This window comes from Vulpes vulpes, chromosome 4, assembly GCF_048418805.1.
Source record: "Vulpes vulpes isolate BD-2025 chromosome 4, VulVul3, whole genome shotgun sequence".
NCBI lineage: Eukaryota > Metazoa > Chordata > Mammalia > Carnivora > Canidae > Vulpes > Vulpes vulpes.
In genome coordinates, this window is record NC_132783.1 from 13013579 (window position 1) to 13035740 (window position 22162).

Here is a 22162-nt window from a genome sequence, read left to right on the forward strand (position 1 = left end):
GTAGCATTAAGTATATTCATAATATTGTGCAACAGTTTCCAAAATTTTTTTAAAAATGCAGAGATTCTATTTTCATTAAGTAACAACTCCCCAATCCCCCCATTCCTCTAGTTCCTAGTAACCTCTATTTTAAGTATATTTCTAGGAATTTGCCTATTGTAGGTACTTCATATGAGTGAAATGATACAATATTTGTCTTTGTGTGTCTGGCTTCCTTCACTTAGCAAAATGGTGTCAAGTTTCAACCCTGTCACAGTATGTATCAGAAGTCAAGTCTTTTTGATGGCTGAGTACTATTCCACTGTATGGATAAACCACATTTTGTTTATCCATTCATCTGTCAATGGACATTTGGGCTATTTTCCCCTTTTGGGTACTGTAAGGAATGCTGTTGTGAATATTGATATACAAGTATTTCTTTGAGCCTATTTTTAATTCTTTTAGGTATATACCCAGAAATATAATAAGTGGATCAGTGGTAATTCCATTTTTAACATTTTTCCACAGAGGTTGCACCATTTCTACTAGCAATACACAGGTTTTTAATTTTTCCATAACCTCACCAATACCTATTTTGGTTTTGGTTTTTATAATAGTCATCCCTGAGTGTATGAAATGGTGTCTCATTGTGATTTTCATTTGCATTTCCCTAATGACTAATGATGTTGATAATCTCTTCATGTGTTTACTGGTTAGTTATATATTATCTTTGGTGAAATGTCTATTTAAGTCTTTTGCCTATTTTTGAATTGGTTTGTTCTTTTGTTGTTGAGTTGTAGGAGTTCTTTATATATTCTGGATATTACTCCCTTACCCGATAAATGATTTACAAATATTTTCTCCCATTCTGTAGGTTATCTTTCCATTCTCTTTATAGTATCATTTGATGTCCGCAAGTTTTTAATTTTGAAGTCCAATTTATCTATTTTTTTCTTTTGCTGCTTATGTTTTTCATGTAATACTTGAGAAACAATTGTCTTCTAATTCAAAGTCATGAAAATTTCCTCCTATATTTTCTTCTAAGAGTATTATACTTTTAGTTCTTAAATTTAGGTCATTGATCCATTCTGAGATGATTTTTTTTTATATGGTATATGGTATAAAGGTCCAACTTTATTCTTCTGCAGTTTTGCCAGCATCATTTGTTGAAATGATGATCCTTGGGACACCTGGGTAGCTCAGGGGTTGGGCACCTGCCTTCTACCCAGGGTGTGATCCTGGAGCCCAGGATCAAGTCCCACATTGGGCTCCCTGCGTGGAACCTGCTTCTCCCTCTGCCTGTGTCTCTGCCTCTCTATCCTCTGGGTCTCTCATGAATAAATGGATAGAATCTTTAATAAAAAAAAGAAAGAAAAGAAAAGAAGAGAAAAGAAAGAAAGAAAAGAAAAGAAAAGATGACCCTTTCCCCATGAATGGTCTTGGCATTTCTCTGATGAAAACTAATTGACTGCATGTTTCTAGGTTCTCTATCCCATTTCATTGGTCTACATGTCTGTATGTCCATATCACACTGTTTTGATGATTACACTTTTTGAAATTGGCAAGTGTAAGTCTTCCTACTTTGTTCTTCTTTTTCTTTTTTTCTTTTTGAGTCCTGCATCCCGGGATGATGCCCTGAGCCGAAGGCAGATGCCCAACCACTGAGCTACCCAGGCATCCCTGTTCTTCAAGTTTGTTTTAATAGTCCATCATATTTATGCAGGTGAACTTGAATATGTGGTGGATACATTCAAGAAAAAAGCAGAAAACTCAAAGCTCACCCTATCTCATAGTTCTTTAAATCTGGCCAGGTTCCAGTCAATGTCTTTTTAGTCAGACTGGCTCATTTTACACTCATAGAGATATAATGCAGCTATGGTCACAAGTATAAATAAATGGCCATGGCATGGAGTACTGTAATTACAGGATGTATGGAAACTCTATGAGGGTACTATAGTGGAAAGAGCACTTCAGAAGGAGGCCAGGATCAGGGTTTTAGTTCCAACTCTGTACTTCAAAGCAATGATTTTTAACAAGTATCTCACTTTTCTAGGGCTCTTTAATTATTTTCATTGATCTATAAAATGATGATTATACCCCTGCCCTGTGTAACTCACAGTGATATGCTAAGGCTCAAGAGATATAAAGGATATGGTACATACAGCTAAGCACTCTAACTTGGAAGCTATAATCAATCACATGACTGTTTGGTCATTTATCTCACCAGAGCCATGAAGGTCTCCATTTGGTCACGTCCTTGATAACCGTCAAATAGAATTTTCTCATCATAACAGTTCACAGATACTCCAAAGTTTCAACTCCAAGATTATGAATAAAGGTTTGTCTAGTCTTATTTTAATTATTTTTTAAAAGATTTTAAGTAATCCCTACACCCGACAGGGGGCTTAAACTCAAAACCCTGAGATCGAGTCACATGCTCTACCAACTGAGCCAGCCAGGTGCCTAACGTTTGTCTAGTTTGACTTGACAGCTTTTAACCTATCACATCTCATGTCAACAACCAAGAGGAAGTAGTGCTCTGTAAAAGACTGCCTAGTGCATCTATTTCATACAGGCAAGCGTGAGGACCCTGTGAAAAACGTGGAAGCCTGTGGGAGACGGAACCCATAGGCATCTTGGGAAAACCTCCCATCCTATCTCCCGAACTGAAAGGAAATATACTATTGCTTATTCTTTCATGAGATTGCCTTTGGCTGGTGAAATAGCAAGGGCTAGTCACAGTGGGAGGCCTTTTTGAAAGACAAAACAAGCAAAAACAACAAAAGCGCTCCCTTTTAGTTGTTGGTTTCACTTATAAGCAATTGCCAGGACTCTGGCAGCAAGTCGTTTTGGGGCTCTCTTGACAAGATTCACACATGATCCACAGAAGGTAGAGAGAAATCTCCTCATCTCTGCATGTTAATTAAGGAGGACAGATGGCCCTGTGATTATTCAACCATATGTAGGTCAAGACTAAATGAATTAATAAGCAACTTAATTCTCAGCCGCCTCCAAGAGCTTATGGGGCATCTATGAACAAACAATTGCCATAGTATCCGGGGAAACAAGAGCTAGGAACAGGGAGAGAGATTAAATTTCCCTCCTGGTATACTAACTTCCACAGCCTGGGAAGGGACGTCTCAGTTCCTCCACCACACATTGGCTTCTATATTGTATTTGGGATGTTAAAATCAGTCAAAAGTTGTCAATCCTATGTTCCATGTATAAATGATATAACTGCAGCCCATAGGGTTTCTCTCTCTCTCTCTCTCTCTTTTTAATTTTTTTGAAGTTAAGCTTTCCTTCATCGATCACTTTAGGGCTGAAAAGCTGGGTAGTAGAGCCCAGAAGGCATACGTAGAAATATAACAAGACAGGAAACACATGCTGGGGGCCAACGGGAGAGAAGTTCAGGGAAGAAGTTCCGAAAGGGTTCAGAGAAGCAAGGGGCTGCCAAGGCAGCGCTTAATCTGGACCTGAAAGGGAAAATGGGCACCAACTGAGGGGAAGAAAGGGCCAGGAAAACTGTGCAAAAGGCAGGAAGCTGTGCAAGGCACACAAGGGATGGCAATCAAACCAGTATGACCAGATATTACAGGGGTATTAGTAGAGATCAGTTGGTACAGGTGATTAGCAGCAAATACAGCCCTGAATGGCAGCAACGCTGACTGCTTATAGGAAAGAAACCAGTCTTTTCTTTTCCCAGAGATCCTGCCTGAGTCCCCAGAATGGACACTAAAAACCTTCCAGGAGGTGGACACTGAAAAATAGTTTCCTCCCTCCTCTCTGCTCTCCACTGCTCAGCTCCCCTCTCCCTCCCGCCTACGTACCCAGCCCAACTCCCTAGAACTGACCAGTTTTCCCTCTTCATCTCTCCACCCTCTTCTAAATGGTGAGCTACTTCTGAGAAGAGGCCTGCATTTGTCCAGCTGTCTCTGGATGGGCATGTTTAATTTTCTGAGCAAAGGGGCATTAAACCCAGTTGTCAAACCCAGCATTACTGGTAGTAATAGATATTTTGCTCCTTTTGTCTCACTCCTTGGTATATCTGAGTTGGTTTGGAGCACTGAAGGAGAGGAAGCATAATTCATCTCCTGCTTAAAATCCTCAAATCTCAAAGTCTGGAAGATATATAGATAGATTACAGATATCAATATCAATATCTAGATATATAGATATAGCTGCTAGTACTATTTGTCTTTACAACAAAATGTAAAGGGGATGTTACAATGGGTCAATAGTAATAAATCTTAATTTCTTAGCCATGTGAAGCTTAAGAACTTAATTTTTTTTTCTTTTCAATAACATACAGATAGCACAGGATTTCAAAGGAATAGAATAGGGTAAAAAATTTTCCTCCTCTCTAACCCTCCAGGTACCCAGTTCTCCCCATAGGTGACCATTATTAATCACTTTCTTATTTATCCTTCTATGATTATTCAATTTGTATACAAGCAGATATGTGTACTTTAATTAAAAGCTGGAATTCTAGACATACTGCTATGAGCCTTGCTTTTTCATTTAACCTGTCTTGTAGATTATTCCATATTATTCCTTAAGGAATATTTCCCATTATTCCTTATCAGCTGTTGTCAGACTCAGTGGAATCCCATTATATGGCTGTGCTATAACGATCAAGTCCTTACTGCTGGACATTCAAATTGTTTTTAACCTTATGCTATTAAAAATAATGCTTTCATGACTAGTAGGTGTGCAAAGTAACAAAGATCAGGTAACTCTAGGTACCACTTTCATTGCATTGCCCTATTTACCAGGCTTGAACTTTGCAGTTCCTCCCCAGTTTCTGTTCTAGTCATGGCCACTAGCATTCGCCTGCTGTCTCAGCAGGTACAAAGCATAAGCAGAGATATTAGGTGTAGAAATTGTCATACTTAATGTCTTGAATTCTCTCAGAGATTTAAAAGAATTATAAAGGAAACAAACGCAGGTGGCAGTTGACCTACTTAACTCTCTGGTATCACTCTGGGGCTACTAAAATAGAAGTGACATGGAACACAAGGGAAGAGAGTCATAAAGCATGTGCTATATATGGTACATATAAAATAATCACGCCAACTTAAAATCAATCTTCTGAACAATTTTTAAATTTGGGAGCTATTTTAATTGCACAGTAGACTACAACCAATGTAAGTTAAAGCAAGTTTATGCTTCCTTTTTATTTTTCCTTTACTTAGGCCTTGCTATCCTTCCTAGTGTCCTCCCAAGTAAGGGCCCTTCTAGTACCATTTTGCCATGCTAGCAGTTTCTTCTTTTTATTCATGCTTATGTCTCCAAATTATCCCTTCTCTCCCAAATAAAGTTCTTTTCCCTCTGTACCTAATTTTTTATTTACTCTCACAAATAAAGGATTTGATGGATTTTCACCTGAGTGGCTAATTTTTTTTTTAATCTCCTAGAAGTACTTAGATTTTTAACAGCAAGAGCAGGTGAGTGCTAGATACTAATTTACATGCATTTTAATTTAAATATTGGGAGTAGAATAAGGGCCCATAGACTAACATAACATGCCCAGTGATACAGCAGAACCAGAGTTTGGATGCAGAGCTACTTAACTCCAAAATCTACACTTTCCCCCCTTCTCATCAATGTTCAAACATTTTTGTTTGAAAACCTCTAAGCTAACTTTCAAAATTATGTACCCTCACAAAGTTTTAAATTGACATTTAATTTTTTTTTTCATCTTAATAGTTGCATTGCCCTCACCCATCCCAAACAGCATGAAAATGGGCTTTCAGCCTAGCAGTGTGCACCAGGGAAAGGAGAAAATGGATTAAACAGGTTGACATCTCTGCTACAAGTTTTATTGGAAATGCATGTCTTGAGAAGAATTATGATCCAACTTTTTAAAGAAATCTAATGAAAGAGAATGCTTTAATTTGCTAAAAACAAATTTCTCTGGCAGCTATTTAAAAATATTTCTTGTAAATAGGAAGTAGGAAATTTTAAACATTTTATCAGATGACGTGAGATGAGGACAGTAATCATATTTTGTATGACTTGATAAAAACATGTCTTTTCATTAACACACTGAACAAGCAAAATAAACAAACCCTTACTCTTAACAAGTATTTTTAAAGACAAATTCAGTAAATCTTGAATTTATGAGAACTCGGTGAATCATTAAAGAAGGTTTCACCTTTGTGTGGCCCATATGGTTTTCACATCTAGAGATATGTGCGATGGGTGAGGGCAATGCCATTTCTTATAAAATGGGAGACAGTGTATTATCAGAGAAATCAATTTTACAAAAGATTACTTGTGGTAGTTGAGAATCTGGAAATTGATTCCTTTAAGATGATATATGGCTCGGTAAACTCCTCTGAAAGTATTTATGTGCTCCTGGGCATACCCCCAATTTGAGTATCACTGTGTTACACCATACTACCTTGACAACTCAAGGAAGTTTCTAAAGTGTTTTTGTCAAACTTGGGAGATATTTTTATGCCTCCCTTTGCCCTTAGATTATATACTCTGGTTCATGAGAAAAAAGTTGTGAGAGGCAATGAGTGGCATTGGGGGGTAAGGGTCACTGGAGTGTCACTGAGCCTGGGAGAGGCCATGGGTCATGGAAAGGCAGTTTCTCATATCCTGCTCAGGGACTGGATATTTATGGTGAAGCAAAGATAATATAGTGGTGATGCTGGAAAAACATAATCAGCAAAATTATTAATAAGAGTAGAGAACTAAAAGTGAAACCATATCATAACTCAGATTCAAGACCTGGTGACCAATTCATGGAATTCATGCCCTTGCCAGTTGTTTTGAGTCAATAGAAATAGCAGCATCTAAGCACCCTACTAACTCTATTGAAGTAAGTGAGCCACCACAAGGACAGAAAAGTGTTCATAATTTCATTACCCCAGGACAACAAAGTTAAAAGGAATCTGACTTTTCTTACTGTTTTGAGATTAAATTCACATGAGATTCAAAATATTCATAGCCTATTGGAGAAAATATCTTTACAATCCTGAAGATTACTTGTCCAGTGCTTAGCCCTAATAATAGCTAGTGTTTAAAAAGGGCTTTAACAGATGCAGTGTTAAATGCCTTACGTTTAATCTTTATAACACTCAGAGTAAATGCAATTTTGTAGGAAGGATTGAACTTAGGTGACTCAGGATTCAATTCACGTTTCTAGTAAGTCATCTCTAGAATAGTGGTTACTATACTTATGTGGCTTCATAAATCCTGGTAGGAATCTGATCAAAGCTACGGATTATCTCCCCATAAGAACTTGTAAGTATATAAAATTATACATGCTAAATTTGGGGGTCTCACAGACCCTCCACCTCTCAAAGCCTTTCTATCAACTCATAAAAGGTTGTCTTGGGGAGCCCCGGTGACTCAGTGATTTAGCACCGCCTTCAGCCCGGGGCCTGATCCTGGAGATCCAAGATCAAGTCCCATGTCAGGCTCCCTGCATGGAGCCTGCTTCTCCCTCTGCCTCTCTCTCTTTCTCTCTCTCTCTCAACCTGCGTCTCTCATGAATAAATAAAATCTTTAAAGAAAAAAAAAAAAAAGGTAGTCTTCTCTTAGATTATACTGGCATTCAACTGGAAACCAGAGCATTTAAACATTAAACACTACAGTACCATGATTATGTTGTAATGAAAGTCTAATGTATTTTTTTTTTTTTTAAGAGAGAGAGAGAGAGAAAGCACATGAGCAAGCGGGCAGAGAGAAAATCTTAAGCAGGCTCCATGACTAGCACAAAGCCCAACATGGAGCTCCACTGCATGACCCTGAGATCATGACCTGAATTGAAATCAAGAGTTTGGTACTTAAACAACTGAGCCACCCAGGCACCCCAAGTCTAATGTATCTATTTTTTTAAAGATTTTATTTATGTATTTGAGAGACAGGGAGAGCAAGAGAGAGAGCATGAGCAGCGTAAGGGACAGAGGGAGAAGCAGACTCTGAACTGCGCAGGGAGCCTGATGCTGGGCTCTACTGGGAGACTCCAGGATCATGACCTAAGCCGAAGGCAGACACTTAATGGACTGAGCCACCCGGGTGCCCCAAGTCTAACATATCTTAAAACACACTGAGCGCGCTCCTGGGTGGCTCAGTGACTCAAGCATCAGGTCATGACCTCAGGGCAACTGGGATGGAGTTCCCTGCTCAGCAGGGAGTCTGCTTGTTCCTCTGCCCGTCCACTCGCTGGTGCTCTTGCTTGAGGGTGTGTGCTTGTGCGTGCACATTTTCTCAAATAAATAAAATAAAAACAAAACAAAACAAAACAAAAAATACCTCACAATACATCGAGAAAGTTATTCAATTTTGTAGACCTGGAATACTACCTAAATTAAAAACAACAAAGAGCACATTCTGCTTTTTTTTTTTTTTTTTTTTTTTTTTTTTACTGAAGCAGATATGTATAGTACATTGGTAGAAACCATTCTATTAATGAAATCATGTCTTAATTGGCCACGTTAAAAAAAAAACTCATTGTATAGAATTAAGAAAACTGGTAAAGTAATAAGCCAGAGGTGCTTCCTGTAATTAATTGTGTGGCATATTTCCATCATGACTAACATACCATTATCTAAGAACACTGTAGTATTGTTAGCTGACAATAACCCTAAGGTAATATAAAATTTAGAATCATGTTCTGGATAAAATGTTCAGTTTAGTTTTTATTTACCATACCTAATTCTGAGAAAACATTTAAGTGCATAAATGATATTGTTCCCTAATCATGATTTTCTCCCAAAAGAGGAGTTACCATGTAGCACTCTATTAAATGGTGCTTCAGTAGGTTAAAAAAAAAAAAAAAGTCTGGTTAAGATAAAGAGCTTGGAGTCTAGAGCCAAACTTAAGCTCAAATTCTTGCTCTGCAATTCAACTAGCTGTGTGATAACGATTTGCTCTAGTTATAAGAGTAACATCTAATTTTTTCATGTTTCAGGCAGGATCAATTCCCTAACTTGCTGTGTGGTTTAATTGTACCGCTTAGGTTAGCCAGACAATTAAAACATACGTATCTTACAATTTTCTTGTTTACATCTTGAGATTTAATCAGACATAACACTAATGAAGCATTTCCAACTTTAAAAGGACAAAAACACAAAGCAATAGTATTTTTATCTTTAACAATACACAAATCTTAAATGTTAACTATATTTATTTACTAATAACTAAGCACAGTTTGGCATTGCCCTAACAAGGTAATCATGAGTTGTTGAGACACATATGACTATTAGGAATGCAAGAGTAATTGATTTAATTATATGTCACCACAAGATGGAGTGAGAATTCACACACACACACATACACACACACACACATGCACACACTTCTGTGGAAAGACTAGCTTTGACTTATTCCATTCTGCCATCTAGTGGTGATATTATTAGGCATTATTCTCTATTGGATCAGTCTCCTATGCAATAAAAATAAGCAGTTTCTTAAGAACTAAAAAATTAATTGAAAGACAAGATTTAAGCACAGAAAGGAAAGTGGTAACATCATTTAATATAATGGAAAGGAGGAGCATATCAGAGAAAGAAGTCAGGGAGTAATGTCAGAGTGGAGTCCCAAACTGTCAAAACAAGTTTAAAACATAAAATCTATTTTAAAATCTAAAATACGGATTTTAAAACATGACTTTCTTCCTTGTACTTTCAGTATAAAGAATTCTAAATATGACCTCGCCTATTTCTTTAAAAAATAAGTAGTGTGGATTTAAATAATATTAACATTGCATTTTTTTACTTATAAAATTGAAAACTACAAAATCATAAGGAAGCATCTAAGGTTCCTAAAGACTTACATTAATTTTGGGTAGGGCTATTTAGATGTATAGTCGATTGTGTTTTCATTGAATAATAATGCTTCTTTTGCTTGAATTTTACAGTTAAAATTTAAGGAGTTAATTTTTTAAAAATTTTACCAAAAAAATATACATACCATGTCAAATGTACAGAAACAATATTAGAAAGCAAAGGACTAATGTTTTTGATAAGCAAAAAAGCTCTATGAATCAATCAGAGAAAGATAATCACAGAAGGAAGACATAAAGGATATGATCAAGCCATCTATAAATAATATGGTTAATAATAAAAATTACCACTCATTAGTATCCTCATTTAAATGACATTAATAACATTAAAATAGTATTTTTTGTTTCTCAATCTATCAAAGAGAAAGATTTATAATAACCAGTGTTGGTGAAGATGTAGGAAAGCAGGTGCTGTTGGGGAAATATAAACTGTGCAACCATTCTGAGTGTGTTAAATGGAAATACATGTTTACTTGGAATTTCAACTCCTAGGAATTTATACTAGCAACACAGGTTTCCCCTGCTATCTGGAAGTAGAGTGTTCTTTTTCAAAAAGGTTTTACTTATATATTTATTTGAGAGAGAGATAGAGAACAAGTGGAGGAAGGGGCAGAAGGAGAGGGAGAAACCGATTCCCCACTGAGCAGGGAGGCTCACTCCATCCCAGGACCTGGGGGTCATGACCTGAGTGGAAGACAGTCGCTTAACTGACTGAGTCACTCAAGACTCTGCCTGAAGTAGAGTGTGGCTTTAAATTTTTTATTATTTATGTATTTATTCATGAGAGACAGAGAGAGAGAGAGGCAGAGACACAGGCAGAGGGAGAAGCAGGCTCCCAGTGGGGAACCTGATGTGGGATTCGATCCCAGGGCCCGGGGGGATCACAAGGTAAGTCAAGGTAGATGCTCAACCACTGAGCCACCTAGGTATCCCTAGTATTGTTTTTTTTTTTTTTTTTTAAGATTTTATTTATTCATAGAGACACAGCTAGAGAGAGAGGCAGAGACACAGGCAGAGGGAGAAGCAGGCTCCATGCAGGGAGCCCCATGCTGGACTTGATCCCGGGTCTCCAGGATCCCGCCCTGGGCTGCAGGCGGCGCTAAACCGCTGCGCCACCGGGGCTGCCCCCAAGTAGTGTTCTTAAGAAATCTTTCATAAGCTGAAATGACTTAAAAAGAAGTATCCTCCCCACTTCTTAAAAAGTATCAAGTCCTCATTGCACCACTTTGCTTTCACAAAAGACTACCTTAATACCTGTTTTTAGTAAAAGACTTCCAAAGAGGATTTTCACTTTAACAACAAAAACCATTACTATACAATGTAAATCTTTCATAAAAGTGAAGTGGCATAATATGAACTTCCCTCCAACTCTGATCTGATATATACACAAAGATCTATCTGTAGGGATATGATTAAATTGGTGTTTAACAGCTTAAACTCGTCCACATGCTAAAATTCAACAGATGATTATAAACTATGATGTGATGTGAAGTATATGCTGGAATATTATGTAACTTGTAAAAGTCCTAGTGTAGAAATATTAATGACATTGGTAAATGCTCACCTTTAGTATGTGGAAAAGCAGGTTATAACACTGTATGTATAGCATGATACCAATTTTGGTTTTTTCTTTTTTAAGAAGGTACTTTATTTTCTTCTTTTTGCTTTTCTAAATCCCTCAGTTACATGTATTACTTTTATAATCAAAATAATGATAAAATTTCTAATTATTACATATCACAAAACTCTTGATTACCATATTTTCATATAAAATATACAATTTTCAAATCAAATTTACACTTGCATATTTAGGTGAGTAGAAATAATCTTAAACACAGGTTTCAGATGTATGTGTTCAATACAAAAAGGATACTAAGAAAATTTTTTAGATCATTTCAAGAAACTGCATTAAAGCTAGTAAGTATGATTTGGAAACTTCTCAGTGAAAAGCCAGAACTACATATCCACTTAAGAAAACATCTAGAAATTTATTATTCTAATCCCTTGTTTTGCATTCTTTTCTCAACATCTCTAAGTAAAATTTATTTTCTAAATATTCAAATTTGACTATTTCTTAAAATTACCACATCAAAATGACCCCCAAATATTAAACTATAGATTATCACTTATGCATGGGTAACAACTAATGAAAATCTTTTTTCCTGATTAATAGTCCATTTATCCAAAGATTGTATGTATTTCGATGTTGTCATCCCATAAGAACAAGACATCAAAGAGAAAATAATAATTTAGTGTATTAAACTAGCTGCTCTGCCAAGAAAATACATGTGGTAAATATAAATGGATAAATTTATAACTGGAACTTCCTTCACAAAATATAATAGTCTTCTACTAGCAGAATTTGAATATTACAGCTTTCAACTATATTCTAAACAAAATAATTAAAAATCAATTCCAATAATTTAGAATAAGTGCTTTATTTTTTTAATTCCCACAAAAACTGAAACTATCATTTACATCAGTTGCAAGAGCAATAAAAATCAGAAATCAATTTGCTATAACTCTTGAAAACATGAGCATAAAACAAAACTAAAAGAAACAAAAAGGAAAAACCAAGTACTACTTTTAAACTGAAGATAATCTGACTACCTGTCATACCCACCTGCAAATGTACAAACAGAAGATGCATTAGAAACAGGGCAAGATTTAATTGATTTAGAACAAAATTCCAACCAATCCCAACCCAGTTTTCAATTACTTGTGCATGTTTATTATAGAGCCACAAAAAGTAAATCTCTTCTAATATGTAACCAGCTGATGTCAATTCAGAACATTCCACACTAGCACAACAATAACTATGGAAATCATGAGGTATGACTAGAGTAGGAAAAAAGCCAAACTCAGCATCCAAAGTGCACATATTTCATACTTCAATTTAACTGCAATATAGTTCTAGTTTGGTTAAAAAAAAATTTCCTTAAGCTATTGGTCTAAAAGAAGAGCAAATGTATTTTTTTTGAATTTAAAAAATATATACGTAATCTTCCTTTGTTTTTGATAAGTTCAAATATGAATTGATAACAGGGTAATTGGATTCTTTAGGAAAGCTCTATAGAAGAGATGAATACAACATACTATATCTTCTTTAAGAAGTATGAGCTGAAATGTTTAGGCATTCCTTGCATTGTTTTTCTATATATTTAAGGAATGCTGTTCTTATAAACAATTGCTTTGAAAAAGAAATACTGACACCAAAATACATTACTAGAGGATCTCTATAAAAGGTCACCAAAACCATCCTTGCTCATGACATCAGGGAAAATGAGTTTTCAGAATTTATCTTGTTAGAAAAAAATGCTACCGCTTTTCTTCCTTTTTCTTTTTTGTGATTATCACAATCAAACATCAGAAGATTTTCCCCAAATAAATACTGATGTAAATGTTGATTTCAAGGGCAAACAACTTTCATCAGAGTCTATTTCTCAGGCATTTCACCATCTGTTGAGACTGAGGCAGCACTGTTGTGGTGTGAATTGTCACTGGACTCCTGGGAAGTATTCCTTCTGGGACAGTTTATTGGGACCTGAAGCTGATTAGCAGATGTAGGCTTAGCAGCATTTGGTGGCTTTGCAGAGGAATTAGATGGAAGTCTATGACGACTACTGTCCTCACCAGAAGTAGATGAATGTCTTTTTCTTCCAAATTCCTCACTAATCGGGGGCTGCAAAATATGAAAGACAATATAGTGACAATTTTACTATTTTCCCTGCCCTCAAAATCTAAGGTCAGACTTTTTCAAAAAGATGGAAACTATCTTGGCATTTCAGTAGATTCTATTAGTATAACAAAAACTTCACAGCAATTCAAGGTATTAAATTTTCTCAACTAAATCACCTATATTTGTTCATTCTTTCAGTTAACATTTTTTTTAAAAAAGATTTTATTTATTTATTCATGAGAGACACACAGAGACAGAATGAGAGAGAGAGAGAGAGAGAGAGAGGCAGAGACACAGGCAGAGGGAGAAGCAGGCTCCATGCAGGGAGCCTGACGTAGGACTGGATCCTGAGTCTCCAGGATCACGCCCTGGGCTGAAGGCGGCGCTAAACCACTTAGCCACCAGGCTGCCCAACATTTTTTTTTTTTTTTTTTTTTTTTTAAGATTTTATTTATTGATTGATGAAAGAGAGAGAGAGAGAGAAAGGCCGAGACACAGGCAGAGGGAGAAGCAGGCTCCATGCAGGGAGCCTGATGTGGGACTCGGTCTTGGGTCCCCAGGATCACGTCCCCAGTTAACATGTTTACTAAGAATCTTGTATGTTTTAGGGCTTGAGCTGCATTCAGGACATAAATATAAGGCTGGGTTCCCTGCTTCCAAGAAAATGTTTCAAAGAGGCTATTTTCCTTCTTTTTTCAACTTCTCAACTGCAAAGCACTTATAACTCTAGTCCCTTCCAACCCTAAACTCTTATCCTAGACTTGTTTGAATGATAGTTTAACAAATAAATGAAAGCAGCAGAGAGAGAAAAGATACAAAGTCAAATATCTTTAGTGAGTCTGAAGGCTTATCTAGGATTTCTAGGATAAGGAGAGTGGAAAGCATTATTGATGGTACTAATTTTAAACATTTTCAAATAAATATCCATTAAGCTCCCAAATCCTCTCAGATTGCAAGCAAGGACAGGGTAGGCAGTGATAATGTATTCTGCACTCAGAAACAGTCAGCTTGTAAGGACTTTCCAGGTGCAAGGTCTTTCCAGACTTGGGAGCCCACAACTATAACCACCAGACTATTTCCATCTGAAAACAAGTTAAGACTGTAGCCTCCTTTTTCCAATCTTCCACTGTATTTAAAAGCAGAGGCCTGAATTCTTAACTTCTGTTCAGATACGGGAAAAGGGGAAAAGTCACTATTTATAGAGCAAGGATGTCTTTGTGACAGAAATGGCCAGGCCACTCTTAGAAACATCTTGATTCCAGAGACAGGCACTTCTATTAATTCTGTTCCTGGGCTATCAAGACTATTTATACAAAATATAACACAAACAAATTACAATACTAACCAGAGATGGACCTAGCATTCCTTTCACCTCTCTCTTTTCTGTTCTTTTGACTCTTATTTTTCTTTCTTTTCCTTTTTCTTATTTTCATCTCATTCTTTAATTCTTTCCTCTTACTCTTGAAATCAAATTGTTTAAGGCTTACTCTTCTGTCTCTATATTTAACATAACATAACATGACATTCTTATCTTAATTTTATTATGTGGAGAAACCTAAATCCATGTTATATCAGCACATATTATGAAAGTAAAGGATAAAAGTACATAGAAAGTGAAAAATTTTTGAACTGTTAGTGAGAAATTACTAATATATCCACATCAAAGTTACTAAATCTATAAAATGTTTAATTATAGGGGTATATCAAAATTAAAGTGAACTGACAATTGTACTGTGGTTACATAAGATGTTAACATTTGGGAAATCTGGGTAAACAGAGTAAATGGAAATTTTTGCACCTGTTTTATTATTTTAAAAATATTTTATTTATTTATTCATGAGAGACACAGAGAGAGAGGCAGAGACACAGGCAGAGGGAGGAACAGGCTCCATGCAGGGAGCCTGTGTGGGACTCGATCCGGGGTCTCCAGGATCACGCCCTGGGCTGAAGGCAGCGCTAAACCGCTGAGCCACCTGGGCTGCCCTGCACCTGTTTTAAAGTTTAATTTCAAAACTATAAAATTACAATTTCAAAATAAAAAGTTAAAAAAATAAAAATTGTGAAAGTAAAGAAAGTCATGATAACTCAAAATATGAAGGTAATAAAAAGACTACAGAAGAAAGGACTTAAAACTTACATCAATGCGGAAGTCTTCTAACCTCTTAAAGCTACAGAGGTATTCCTGAAGTTTTGGGTCAATAGACTGTGTCTTAGATTGAGAATATTTTAGGTAAGCCCAAAACTTTTCTAATCCATACAGCTGACCTAGTAACAAAGAAAAATATACACAATATATTATACAAAATTTTAAAAACAATTCATATTGACCATGAGCCTATCAGCAATTAACCATTTATGTTCCAGCATATAATGTATCTAGATTTTGAGAATAAGACATTGTAATAATGGCAGCAACATTTAGTAATAAGCATTTGTTATATGAGGTATTAAATGGTTTTTATATTTTAAACTAATTTGAACCGTATATAAACCTGTAATGTAGGTGCTCTTATGTATATTACTGATAAGTAAACTGAGGCTAACAGTTAAGTGACTTAACCAAGGTCACACAGCTACCAAGTGGTGAAAATGGGATTCAGACCTACATATGGATTTCGCCTAAAGCTTGCACTGTTACCCACTGAACTATTCCATCTTTCCAAGCATATTTGCTGATGTTTCAAAGAATTTTCATGCAGTGGAACATCAGTGAGTATTATCACGTTTGTCAAAGGAAAAATGGCAAAATACTACTCCATAATGGAAACACTTGGGTGTGGTTATTTTCCAACACCTCTCAGGAATGATCTTACTATATGGTGCCCCATCCTTCGTCAAGAACCCTAATAGTGGCCTGAAGATCTTGACCTACTCTGAAGAAAACAGTTATGAACTCCTTTCCTATTTAGTGACTCAGGTTTGCAATTTCCAAATAGAATAAGACTATTGGGGTTTTTTTGGTTTTGTTTTGTTTTACCAGATTCGTAGTCTTTTTTGGTTTCTTCTTGGAAATCTTTAAAAATTTCTTGTCTGAATTTTTTTTCCAGTCCATAACTATAAAACCTGAACAGACATTCTAATCCATACCTGTAGAGAGGAAATAGAAGGTTTATAGTAAAAATTTTGCTATGGCAATGCAAACATTTCATAGATACAAGCAAACATGATATAAATAAGCCCCTCCCTGCAAAGGCTTAAATGTGTGCAGGGTTTTTTTTTTAAGTTTAAGTGGTTATTTAGTAATCCATAGATGGTTTTGCTATTTTTGTTCACTCAACCACAGCATCTGATGGAAGTATACTGGGAACCTGCAAATTGAGAGGCAGCCCATGGACAACTACACTATGGCTCCTTTAGACAGAGCCCTCTCCTTGGTATTTGTGAAGAAATGTTGAAAAGATTTAGTGATACTGGGAATATTTGAGTTTTCCCAAATCAAGGTTTATAATGGTGTGTTTGTGCATGGTTTTAAATACTTTTGAACACAATCTTCACTCAAGAAATATAAAGACTATACTGTTGTGCCCCAGACCCTATGTGTGGGTGATCCATTCAACTATAAATGACAAACCTAACTAAATGGCTCCTCATAGATCTTCCCTATTTTAGTTATAAAGTACACTTTTTAAAAAGATTTTATTTATTCATGAGAGACACACAGAGAGAGAGGTAGAGACATAGGCAGAGAGAGAAGCAGGCTCCATGTCGGGAGCCCAATGCAGGACTCGATTCAGGGACTCCAGGATCATGCCCTGGGCCAAAGGAAGATGCTCAACTGCTGAGCCACCCAAGTGTCCCATAAAGTATATTTCATAAAAGATATTTTGCTAAAATAATTTTAATTACTATATATATCAGAAAACAAATTTCCTTCTATTCTGTAACTACCTAGAGGACCCAAGACAGATTTTGGACAGGGGATTAGCAAACTACATGGGCTCAACCTTTAAATTAATTGTGATGAGTAGAACCCATGAGAATGAACAAAGTCAACAAGACAGCAGTAAAACGACCATGTCTAGCTTACTAAACTAAAACATGTCAAAATTAAAAGATTCTTCAGAATTCTTAAGTTGTTCTGGGTGCCTTACAGGAATAAAGAATACAATTTCTGGTAGTCTTTCTTGACATTACTGGTAACATAATTTTACCTGGCTTTTATTCACACGAAGGTGTGTGTGTGTGTCTTCTGTAGCTAGTTTATTTTCAAGATGGAAAGTTATGGTCTGTCCAGAAGAATAAATAGGTTTCTTGGCAAGCCACCAAGAGAGATGTAGGACTACTAACTATACACCCACACACTGACCTGAGCTCTTTGCTTTGGTTAGCCATGAGTGATGCTATTCTTTGAGCTTGTATGACTGAAGGCTGAGGGGACTGAAGACTAAAGAACACCAGCTCAGCAATGACAAATCACCTTGGTACTTCTTTTATGGGATATTATATTAATATTAGTTATATATTAGTTTATATTGGTAAAGGCCAATAGACGACTACAATATTTGGATTTTTAGTCTTATTTTTTAGTAAACCAATTCCAAAGACCAAAGGTATGACATTAATAACAACCCAACGATGCAGCCTAACTGCTAGAGTGAAGATCAGGGGCAAATAGCCAGCCTCTCAGTTGTTATTTATTCATTTACCCCTCATTATGAGACAGCTTAGATGAGTGAAAACATAAAGGCTGAGAAGCAGAACTGTATTTGAATTCTAGGACTGTAATTATATCCCTGAAAATGGGAATAATGATATCCTACTTTTTAGAATAGATGACATAGTATTTGTAAAGCATTTAGACCACAGCTGACACATTGAAGATACATGATAAAGGTTATTTCTCTCCTTCTTTCTTGAAACTACCTTATTGCTAAGTTTAGTCAATGGATAGATTTAGTATTGATCTTCTTCCTAATAACAACAGCAATTTACTGAACACTTACTGTGTATCAGGTAGTATGTTAAGACCTTTACAGGTTCTGTTTTGTTTAATCTTCACAACAACCCTATGAGGATAGTTACCATAATTTCCTCCACTTTATAGATAAATGACCTTAAGCATATTGGGAATAATATCTTGCCAAGATCACAGTAAGTTAACAGGCTGGGATACAAATTTAGGTCTGATTTCAAAGCCTTCAGATGCTTAACCACTGTGCTACACTTCCTAAGGAACAGCTAATCCAGACTAGTCATGAACACTGCAGAAACATACCCAAAATTATGTGTTCAAAAGCTACTAGAAACATACACAGATGACTATAGGAAAACAGAAAAACTCCCAATCTAGACTTGGACAGCCATGGGCATATCAGAAAAGTTATTACAAAGTCAAAAAACAAATTGAAATTGTTTTTAAAAAGAGCAAAATATGCTTAACTTAGAACAATGACTTTCAAATTTTTCCAAGTCCAATAGTAAGAAAAATATTTTATCTGGTCACTAAGTCAACACAGTATGTGTGTATATACAAGCATATACATGTTTTGCAAACAATTCTTAAATTTGCATTTATGTATTAAGTGTGAAAAATTTAGCCTTACTGTATGTTGTCAGTATGATATTTTTCAAACCTCTATATTGACTTCACAACCCACTAATGGGTAGCACATCATACTTTGAATGAGAATATAAAAATCAGAAATAGCAAATTTTGCCTTTTGTGCCAACTCTGGTAAACTGGAAGCAGCTATTAAAACTTTTGTAAGACTATAAATCTGAATTCAACAACATGTAACAGTGCTGGGATTGATTAGAGATGTAATAACAGAAGAGAGAGAAATAGAGGTAAACATACTATGTATCTGTCATTCCCAATCAAGATAAACGTTCTGGATGAGAATTAGTCTTTATTTTTATACAAATTAGGGAAAATGTAATTTTTTTCTAGAAAACTTTATTTCTAGCATCTTGTATTCCTCTCAACGATTACAATATCTGATTAACAGTATATTCTTATTTAAGATTTACAAGTAGAATCCATTTTTACAACTTAAAGAATGGTAAATTTGAGCAAACAAGGAGTGTAAAATTATCTTTTTTTCTTCTTTCCATTTCTTCTTCCTTTCTCTCATTTTCCAGGAATAAATAGTTTGCATGAGCCCACTTCAAGTTCCTTCTCATCCTTTTAGTCTGGTCTCAACTCTACCATATAGACACTCTCAAAACTTCTCCTGAACATTTTTCAAAGAAGTAAGGTCTAACCTGGATGAAAAGAATGAGTTAGCAAAGCAGAAGGAGGAAGAAGAGAAGAATAAGCAGAGATGAGAATATATAGAAAAATCTAGAGGATAGAGCTTGGGTCATTCAGAGAACGTGTTCTGCATCACTGTTGCCTAGAAGACTAGAGCACACTAGCAGGAAAAAAATGAGATTTGATAGATGAGTCTGGACTCATGAGAGTCCATTATTTGTTCATCATGAGAGGCCTTATTTGTTCTTGGTTCAAGGCATCTTAACAACTAGTTTGGCTCTAAGTATTTATGAATTTGAGGATATCTATGCATATGCAAGGGAGGTCTCTAGTGGCTCTTTCAGATTTCTTTTGGCCTTTGTGCCAGGCCCCAAGGTGGTTCCAAATAATCCTACCTCCTGGTATTCACAACCTTGGGTAGTCTCCTCCTATCAGGTATGGTACTAGGGTTGGTCTGTGTGAATAATACAATATGGCAGAAGTGATGGTATGTTACTTGCAAGCACAGGTTATATAAGACATCAAGGATTCCTCTCGGAAGTTCTCCAACTTTCTTAGATCATTTGCTCTGGATGAAGTCATGTTGTTAAATGCCCACCGGGAAGCCTATGTGGTGAAGAACTAAAGCTTTCTGCCAACAGTCATGTGAATAGGCTTGAAGAGGATCCTCCAGCCTAAGTCAAGTCTTCAGAGGCTGCAGCCTGACCTAACATCTTGACTGCGCATGAGACCTGTGAGTCAGAACCACCCAGCTAAGCTGTTCCTAAGGTCCTGACCCTTAGAAACTGTAAACTAATAAATGCTTCTGAGTTTGGGGATAATTTGCTATGCAGCAATAGGAAACGAATATAGCCCTCTTTCCAGTTACGTTATGCTACCCTCATAGTTCAAAACTGGGCCATTTCAGTACTAGTTTTTAAATTATTTTTTTGAAAACTCCCTTTAACTGTAAAAATGTGAGAAAATATTTGACCTGTAATTTTCTTTTGCATCTTCCCAAGCAAGTTGTCTAAATTCCTCATACATTTTTTTATTGAAGTGATCTCTGAGGAAAAAGGACCAGAAACGAAAGAGGGTATTCATTTCTTGGGACTGGCCAATTCCCAAGCGTTTTCTCTCTGGAAAAGTTAAAATAATAAAACATTTTTTTTTGTTAAAGAAACTTATTAAAGTCAAATCAGCAGACATTTTACATGGCTTAAAATAAGAAAAGCTAAAACATATTAATCTCCAAAATGTATCTGGGTTTCTTCTAAGTAAGGGATAAGTATGAATCCATTTTCTGACTCATTGCTCAAATTTAAGCATTTGTCAATGGTAAGAAGAATATGCTAAACTTTCTTCATGTAGCTAAGCTACAAAAATACATGAAATACATAAGTAATTAAGGTAATTATAACAAAATAAAAGAATATCTTAGCCTGATGTTAAATATCACATTTTTAAATATTATATTTTAGTTTTAAACATAGCTACACAAAGGACAAGCATCTTACCACTTAGGCATCTTCGACGATACTTGTGGTACACTTGTTGGGTAAAGCCATTTTCCTTCAGAAGTTCATGAGAAGGGTGCTGGAACTTTGGGAATGAATGAGGAGTACATCCATAACCTCCTACTAGTGGTGCACCTTCTGAAGGTGAAGCATTTGAACTGCTGTTTGAGGAGGGGGGAAAAAAGCCTTCAAACTGAAATATCAAGAACCAAGTGTTTAAACAATTTGTGCTATTTGTTATTGAGTCTGAACAGTGGAAAAGGCTAAAACTAAACTAATGACATAAAGATGGACATATGAATTACTTTTTATATTCAACACACAGGTATATTCAGAAGTTGATAAAGAACAAGGTTATAAATTCCCATACTAAAGTAGTAAGTAGAAGCAGATAACTGAATAGCTAGCTTATTCCTCTTCCAGATCCGTTATTAGTTTAGTTTAGTTTCCTATGGTATTGGAGAAATTTCAATTTTCATGAGTAATTAAGTAAATGATGTAAACTGGACAAATGGAAATGAGAAATAAAATCTGGTACAAAGGCAGTAATTTCATGAGTCCAAAGACATACTTGCAATTCCGTACATCAATTCCACTTCTGAAATAGCTCCTAAATCAATCTCTTCTTTTTTATCTGCACTTCATTATTCAAATATAGGCTTTCTTCCTCTTTCACTCAAACTAACTGGTCTCGTTTCTCAAATCTCCCTTCTTCTATTCTACCACCAAAGTGATCCTGTGTTTTGTTCTGTTTTTTTTTGTTTGTTTGTTTTGTTTTTTTTTCAAAGTGATCTTCCTAAGACACAGATCTGAATCAGTGGTTTTCAACACGTGGTCTATGGATGCTTCCCAAGAACTCTTCAAAAAGTTTGCAACTCAAGACCATTTTCACAATAACACTAAGGTATTATTTGTCCTTTTCACTGTGTTCACATTTGTACTGATAGTACTAAAGCAATTGGGTATAAAACCCCTAATGCAAATGGAGGCAGTGGTACCAAACTTTAGATATT

At 35.9% G+C, this 22162-nt stretch overlaps 1 protein-coding gene across 15 annotated transcripts in view; it reads right to left on the reverse strand.

The window, feature by feature from the left end:
* Positions 1–12200: 12200 nt before the first annotated feature.
* LARP1B (La ribonucleoprotein 1B) overlaps positions 12201–22162 on the reverse strand; it is a 128349-nt gene continuing 118387 nt past the window's right edge. For all 15 annotated transcript variants that reach the window (XR_012000926.1, XR_012000928.1, XR_012000927.1 and 12 more), the window contains 5 exons: positions 21150–21310; positions 20627–20771; positions 16438–16547; positions 15598–15725; positions 12201–13463 (listed from right to left, as the gene is read on the reverse strand). Coding sequence is in view for 10 of the 15 variants with exons in the window: in XM_072755272.1 (XP_072611373.1) it covers positions 13218–13463; positions 15598–15725; positions 16438–16547; positions 20627–20771; positions 21150–21310 (790 nt within the window). In the remaining 5 variants the exon portion in view is untranslated. The remainder of the gene's footprint in view (positions 13464–15597; positions 15726–16437; positions 16548–20626; positions 20772–21149; positions 21311–22162) is intronic.